The sequence below is a fragment of the Alligator sinensis genome, unplaced genomic scaffold, assembly GCF_000455745.1.
Source record: "Alligator sinensis unplaced genomic scaffold, ASM45574v1 scaffold174_1, whole genome shotgun sequence".
NCBI lineage: Eukaryota > Metazoa > Chordata > Crocodylia > Alligatoridae > Alligator > Alligator sinensis.
In genome coordinates, this window is record NW_005842516.1 from 849,229 (window position 1) to 857,723 (window position 8,495).

At 41.4% G+C, this 8,495-nt stretch overlaps 1 protein-coding gene across 1 annotated transcript in view; it reads left to right on the top strand.

Annotated features, from left to right (window-relative positions):
• Positions 1-4,212: 4,212 nt before the first annotated feature.
• Positions 4,213-8,495, top strand: part of LOC106722652 (olfactory receptor 5V1-like) — a 17,229-nt gene continuing 12,946 nt past the window's right edge. Inside the window, exon 1 of the mRNA XM_014523646.2 lies at positions 4,213-4,383. Within this exon, the coding sequence (XP_014379132.2) occupies positions 4,213-4,383 (171 nt within the window). The remainder of the gene's footprint in view (positions 4,384-8,495) is intronic.

An 8,495-nucleotide genomic window follows, 5' to 3' on the forward strand; every position in this document is an offset into this window, starting at 1 on the left:
TGTTTTGAAAAAGTATTTTATCTAACCAAGGGCATAGAGTAGGTTGTTTAGGCTGGGGGAGATCGCTTGTTGCTTAGTTGTTTAATTGCTGGCCTCGCTAGAGGAAAAGCTGTATCAACAAAGTTCCGGAGCTGGAAGGGGGGTTACTTGGGGGGGAGCTGGAAGGGGGGTTACTTGCTGGGCTTGCTACACATTTCATCACATCAGCAAGTTTAACCTGTTACATAGCTATATAAGGCAGACACCCACTGGGGTGTGGGTGCTTGCTTTGCGAATGATTGCCAAGCGCCACTTTCTGCGCAGAAATAAAGATTAAGTTGGATCCTTCACCCCTGTGTGTTTATTGGCACAAGCGCACCGGGCACGAACTCACTGTCCTTTGGGGACAACAGAGGCAGGTCCTGGAGTTCACCTGGCCAGAAAACTACTAAACATTTTCAGGAGCTTAGAGCAGGAAGAAGATCAGGGATTAATCTACATGTGAAGTTCTGGACACAATCTGATAGTGCTGAGACCTGCCAGGACTATCCACAAGTGCAGTGAGAAGATGCTGGAACTAGTGAACTTCTGAACTTTGATGAAGTCATGACCCAATTTAGTACCTGAGCGTGCATGGTAATGTCCGTATTTGGGTGCCAAAGTATGTGGCATAATTGACAAGGTTCTTTGGGTAATCAGGGGATCCCAGCTTCCACATGGGAAGAGGCATCCACTTCCAATGTTCACAGGGAACCCCATATCAGTACTTTATATTCTAGGTGACACATCACTTTCGTCATAGGCTTACTGAATTTCTATGCCTGCTGCTCCTTGTTCCAGGTCCTTAAGGTGATCCACTCTTACTGGTCACAGCTTTTGTTTCTGGCCCTAAAACAGTCAAAGCCTGGAGATGGTCGCAGAGGTGACACCTGCCCTTGGTTCCTGCTTCACTGACATGTAGCTGCCTGACACAGAGGGCACATGGAACAGCCTCATGTGCCTTCTGTTTCCAGGCCACAACCCTCTAAGAGACAGGCTAACACAAAGCATGACTAGGTGTGACAAGATGTTCTACTGTTAAGAGGAGATAAGATCAGGAACCTCAGGACACTGCTCCATGAGGGCTTGGAGTGTCAGAAGATCATATAGGTCCTTTCTGTGCTCTTGTGGTGAAGGCAAAGTTTGAGAACAACCATTCTGTCATGAAAATGACCAGTAAGCCTGTGGCAGTGTAACAAGGAGATTATCTTCGTGTTAATGTTTAACAAGTAGATGATACTTACTGTGGCTGCTGTGGAGCAACAAGAAAGATGACATCATCAGATGGTGGCGGCAACATTAACTGCACCTGAAGAGGAAAGTAATAAAATAATTGCTCACTGGAAACACCTTGTAGATAAATAAGAAGGGAGGAGTTGAAAATATCCTCTGGAAGGGGAACGTGAGTTCGTGTGAAGTGACAACCGAAGTGATTCATGTGAAGGCACAGAGTGGATGAAGGTCAGCACTTAGGGTGAGAAGCTCCCTGACTGCTTACCAGGTTGGGAACAAATGGACTATACTTTGATCCCAGGGTGAGATAACTGGGGGATTTGTAAGTTTGAGAGACATTATGAAGAAACAGTGAGCCACGTGTATGATCAGAGGTCAGGAAAACAGACCTTATGATGAGAGGCTGAGAGCCATGGGACTCTTCAGCCTGGAAAAGTGCAGGCTCAAGGGTGATCTGGTGGCCACCTATAAGTTTATCGGGGTGCTCATCAGGATCTGGGGGAATGTCTGTTCACCAGAGCGCCCCAAGGGATGACAAGATCGAATAGTCACAAACTCCTCCGCGACCATTTCAGGCTGGACATAAGGAAGAACTTCTTTAGTGTCCAAGGTTTGGAATAGACTGTCATTGGAGGTGGTTCAAGCACCCACTTTGAATGCCTTCAAGAGACATTTGGATGTCTATCTTGCTGGTATCCTATGACCCCTGCTGACTTCCTGCTCTTTGGGCAGGGGGCTGGACTCGATGATCTCCCAAGGTCCCTTCCAGCCCTAATGTTTATGAAATCTATGAAAGGTAACACTGAAAAAGCACAGAGAGTGGGTAAAAGAAACCCCTGTCTGTAAAGACTGAGACTGTGGGGAACTTATTTGAGATTTTGTTTGTCTATATATTTGCTATCCCTGGAAGATTTTGAGCCATAATACAGGAGGCTTTGGAACTGATGTGAGTGAAATTGTGTAAAAAAAAATTATACGGCAGATACAGAACTTGTAAACAACAAAAAGAGTCCTCCATGTGCTAACATATACTTTTTTCTCCTGTGAAGGTGTGGCAGGAGATCAAGCCATGGAGGAGACTTGAGGGTTTTCTTTTTGATTTGCCATTCTTGCACATTACTCTTTCACAGATTTTGATGCATTGGCCAGGAACTGAACACAGATGGAAAAGATGAGTGTCACTCCTCAACCCCCCACAAATTGACAACAATTGTTGTCAAATTGTTAGATTTGTTAGACTAACAAATTGTTAGTCTATTACAAGGGCAATAGTCACAGCTGGCAGAATTAGTAAGGGTGTGTACACAGGAAGCTGAAGCTACAATAATGATTTTTTTCTAGGCAGCAGGATTTGAGCGAAAATGTAGAAGCCTGACAGATGTTCATAAGTTAGATAGGGGAAATAACCAGGCTTCCAAAAATGACTCTTTCTAATGATGTAGAGGCTTTTCTAGAATCGTTTGAGAGGGCAGCTAAAGCTGCTGGATGAGACCACACAGAATAGGCTATATAACTAGGACCCCCTTTAACCGGGCCTGCACAAGCAGCCTATAGGGTTCTATCTAGAGAGGAAGGTAGAAATTATGAGATAGTAAAAGGGGCAATATTATATAGACTGGAGATATCTCCTGAAGCCTACAGGCAGTGGTTTAGTGTAAAGAGAAAGCCAGAAGAGCTGCAGCCTAGACTGTTGGCTCAAATCCTAAGTGACACGGTAACACATTGGATACAGCCAGCACGAGAAAACAGCCGAGGAAGTGTTAGATTTGATAGTGTCAGAACAATTTGTGATAGATTAAGAAATAAATGCACAGAGATGGGTAAAAAGATACCAACCCCAATCTTTGGCCAAAGCTCTGAAAGTAGCAGAGGATTACAAGAATGCTGAGATAGGCCTAGAACCTGTTAAGAGAGAGAGAGCAGAAAACATGGGGGCTACTATGAGACAAGATAATAATAAGGGAATGAAGAGAGAAAGTTGGAAGCCAGTAGCTAGAGTAAACAAAAGTTAGGAACCAAGAGAAATAATTTGTTTCCGATGTGGCGAAAAAGGCCATAAAGCAAAGTTCTGTTATAAGAAGGGTGTGAATGAAAGGATGCATGAATATCCCCATGAAGAAGAAAAGGACTGTAGTTTGGGGAAGCATAAAGGTCCCTGGAGTAAAGCTAAACCTCTAGTAGAAGTGAAGATAGGCGACTTGATAATGCCTGCAAATGTAGACACCAGGTGCAGCCAAACTATGATACAGTCAGATTTAATCCCAGCTATGATAGGGAAACTGAAAATGACTCTAAATATGGTTTGTATACATGGTGCCTCATATACTTACCAGAGGAAAAAGTTAAGGCAAACAGTGTTAAGTCAGAACGAAGAAATAGCAGTAGGACTAGCAGAGTTGCTTCCTTGCCTTCCTTGCTTTTAGGAACAGATTGGCTCCATTTGAAAGTAGTAGAAGCAAAAGCTATGGGCAAATTAAAAACCCAAGAATATTTAAGACAAGTAGAAGGGGGTTTTGTAGGAATGGGACCTCAAGGAGAGGAACAGAAAGAAGAGATAGATCTTGAAGCTATGATTGGAGATGGACACTTTAGAGATCACCAAAAGCAGGAACCATTCATTTGGAACATTTTTGAAGAAAGTCTGGCCGAAAGAGAGGAGGAAGTACTTAACCCAGCATTAGTAGATACAATTCCACACTTTGAGGTTAGAGATGGCATTTTATACAGAACAGGTAAAGGCGGGGAAGGTATTTTACAAATGTTGGTGCCCAGGCAGTACTGGATGCAAATGTTTAAAGTAGTTCATACGCTTCCTATGGACGACCATTTAAGCAGAGATAAGACTGAAGCTAGGTTAAAACAGAGAGTATCTTGGCCAGGACTTTATAAGATTGTAGAAACATTTTGTAAGGAATGTCCTGAGTGTCAGGGTATAGACCCACTAGAGTACTCTTGGTATCAATGACTATCATAGCAAGACCTTTTGAAAGAATTGCATTGGACATTGTGGGTTCCTTCCCAAGAAGTAATGCAGGCTATCAGTATGTACCGGTAATATTAAACTATGCCACAAGGTTCCCAGAAGCTATCCCGCTGAAGACTATTACAGCCTGCAAAGTAGCAGAGGAATTGGTAAAATGGGTAGCAAGAGTGGGAATCCCTCAAGAAATTTTAACAGATCAAGGAAAGATGTTTATGTCTGGAGTCTTGCGAGGAATCTGCCAGACCCTTAAGATAAAGCAGTCAAGAACCTCCGTTTATTATCCTTAGATGGATGGTCTAGTTGAACAGGTTAACCATACACTTAAAGGGATGATAAGATCCTGTATTCAGGAAGACCCAAGAAAATGGGAAGCCGTAATTCCACCATTGTTGCTTTCCATCAGAGAGGCTCCACAAGCCTCCACTAGTTGTGCTCCTTAAGAAAATTGAAGAAAGTGGGGAAACACCATTAGGTTAGGAATTTGTCTAATATGATCACCTGTCAATTATCTACGGATCAATCAATATTAAAGAAAGTCAAAAGAGATGCATGAATCTAAGTCTCTCATATTCTGGCTTGTATAATGGTCCACTGCTGATCAAAACACTGTTAGCTAATTATACAAGAGATACTTTATGCCAGAGGTACCCAGGAAATATTTAGATTCTAAAATTAACATTTAGTCTCAGAGCCTGAAAAATATTGGCTCTTTGTTTCCAAGATGGGAGGAGCAGTATAAGGAGGTATTTATATTGGATCTATAGACAAATAATATTCCATCACCTTAAGCTTTTTGAGGGTGCAGAGCAGCATGTATTCTTGTGTTGCATTGTTGTGAGATAAGGAAAGATAGGGAGAAAGGGAGTGAGGGGGAAGAGGTAGGACGATAGACAGACTAACCAACTATTAAGTTTACTATGTGATACTCTTCCTCATTTTAATGATTTTCCTCTTAAAACAGTCCCTGTCACATCAGTATCACCATTTCTTGATCAAAACAGTGTAGAACTTCAGTGAGAGCATCAGAATCTGCTCTGGCTTTCTTTCTCTTTCTGCTAAGGGAGAGTAATCACGCAAACATTTTCTACATGGCTGTAAAGTGAGTGCATTTTTATTTTATTCTTTAATCATTTGGATCAGAGATCAGGGAAGAGTAAAACAAGGATATATCAAAGTGTGTGTGTGTGTGTGTGTGTGTGTGGGTGTGAGTGTAAGTGTAAGAGAGAGAGAGAGATGAAAATGAAATTGTAGAAATAGAATGTCAATGTAACATCAGGTATTGGAAAGACCTCATGTGAATAATACATACAATTCTAGCTTCTAGTCTTCGAGAAAAAAGAATTCAAACTTGAACAGATGATAAGAAGGGCAATCAGAATTATTAACAGGATGATTTAATTTTTTTTTTCTTGTCTAGCCTAGGCTAGGGTACAAAGGGTGCAACAAGGAAAATGATAGCTTTGCAACTATATAGAGAGAGGAGGTAAAAACAAGGGAGGTAAAAGAGCTGTTTAAATGAAAGGATAGTGTCAGAACATGAAACAAAAACATATGAACTGTCTATAAATCTGTATAGGTAGAGCCTTTGATGGGATTATATAATGTGTGTGTCCAAAATTCATTGGGTTGTACTTGTTGATCCTTAGGTTCCTTCTAAGCCTATGTTTTATGTGCCAGATCCACAAAAGAGTTGATGTGCTATAATATGCTCCAAGGTAAAATATAGGTGTCTATATCCAAACTTGCAATTGTGATAACAATTTTGCACCTAAATTATGCCTAAACCCTGTAAGGATTCAGAAATAATGCCTTCTTATCCAGAGGGGTCATGAGAAGCTTAGTCTAGCAGCATTTCTCAGAGCATGTTTAACACACTCACAAAGGACGGGTTTCTCACAAAATCTGGTGGTGTCCACAATTTTCCTTTAAAACATGGCTCGAGGTGGTATTGATGCCACCTTCCTTTGAATCAATAGCCCAGTGTTTAGCACACTTGCCCAGGGCATAGGACACCAATATAAAATGTCCTTGTATGTCTGAAGGGGCTGAAAATCACCCCCCCTCCCCCTCCCTCTGGTCTGGATACCTCCAAAAAAAAAAAAAATCATAAGGCTGAAGCCTAAGGTGACACTCTATTCTTTTAAGGATGCCAAGATTTGGTTGTGTACATGATTATCTAATTCCAAGTAATACCACTTATACAAGGTGGTGGTGTTCTACTTCTAGGTATGTATGTAGGCATCCATGTGCATAGGGATGCACACCACAGATATAGTGACCATCTGTGCATAAGTGTCATTTCTGGGACATAGATGACCAAATCTGTTCCTCTAGCAGGCCAGAAAACAATACAGTGGCACCCTAGCATTTAAGGCATTAGTTTTATTGGTGGTGTCTCCTCAGTTCTGGACTGAACAGTCAGGGTTGCTCTGTCTTTTTTTCTTCCCCATAACCATTTCTTGGAAAACACAGATGCAGTCCCTGAAGCAGGCACCATAAACAAGGATTCCCTCCTCCTATGTGAGTCCCCATATAATACCTGTATACAGTCAGACTCCCTTTTCTATTCTCTCATTTGCTGTCTCTGGTCCTGTTTGCCTTGAGATCTGTTCTGAATAGGGGCACAGATTAAAGACGAGGAATGGGAATTTTGCTGTTGGCTTCAATACCATGAAGAGTGTAACCCTTGTTCCCAAACCATCTCTGTTGTGAGGAAACCCTAAAAGTATGGATTTAAAATAAGTTTCAAACTGCCATGGGGTAAGAATCACTGCTAGTCCAAGCTGGTCAAAGAGTACCATTTATTCTTCCTGGAAACGTTTGGACTTTTTTAGGGTTTTGCCTGTTTGTTTGTTTGTTTGAGCCTTCCATAATTTTCTGTTTGCTAAACTTGAAAAAAAATGTTTCGTCTGACAACTTGAAACTATAAAACTACCAAAATCTCACTGTGTTTTTCTGTTTGTTAAATTTCTGGACTTCTCTTCTGTTGCTTAGCTCTCTACTAGCTACCTTCATTATCCAAATCCAGACAAAACATTACATGGTTCTACTTAATAATTTAAATCACATTAATACTAGCTGTATGGTATGAAGAGTAGGACATTAGAGAGTAAAATCAAGGTATAGATGCTATGATGAAGATGTACATAGTAAGCTAAGACATAAAGAAAGATATGGTCAGAAATTAGAATGAGAGAGATTAACAAATTAAGAAGGCTGCGTGTTTATTTTAATTAGTTATTTGCCTTTTAGGATGGGATGAAACATTTGCGCAAATCATGGTTTTTCAGATATATGATCAAAGCAAGAAATCAGGGAAAAATTCAGTATGGGGGCTGAAACAGAATTGCTTCCAGTGCTGCAACAGAATCCATGAAAACAGGTGCATGCAAACTGATAAGGTAACAAATATACAAGAACTGTCTGACCAGATACAGGTCAGTGAATTGGGCTTTTTATGTGTTCCTCCATCGTGAAATGTATTCACATGAAAACAAAAACATTTGCTATTTAAACACCCTAGATGCCTTAATTCATGGAGAACAAAGTCTGCTAAGGTTTCAAGAGACAAGAAGGGAATGAGCGCCAATAAAAATAGGGTTACTGAGATTCTTTCATTCTCCTCTTCTGAAACAATTAGTAAATTTCTATTAAGGTAAAGTTGAAGTCTCTGGATGATCTGGATATGACTGAGAGCAATTGGATAAATAGATGCCACATTTGGGTCTGAAAACCCCATGTTGGTGATGGTTAGGATTTTGGGTGCCTCTAAGGGAAGCATATAAAAAGTGGAAACAGGGAGAGATTACCAAAGAGGAGTATACATCCTCTGCTCGCGCTTATAGGGAGGCAGTTAGATGGGCCAAAGCTACCGTGGAGCTGAGGATGGCATCACAAGTTAAGGATAACAAGAAATTGTTTTTTAGATGTATAAGGAATAAAAGGAAGGCCCAGGGTGGAATAGGACCTCTACTAAATGGGCAGAAGCAATTGATGATGGACAGGGGGGACAAGGCTGAACTCCTCAATGAGTTTTTTGCCTCAGTGTTCCTAAGTAAGGGGCAAGACAAGTCTCTCACTGGGATTGCAGAGAGGCAGCAGCAGGGTGCCAGACTACCATGCGTACACCCTGAGATGGTGCAGAGTCACTTGGAGGAACTGGATGCCTTTAAGTCGGCAGGCCCAGATGAGCTCCATCCGAGGGTACTGAAGGCACTGGCTGATGTCATTGCACAGCCACTGGCGGGAATATTTGAACGCT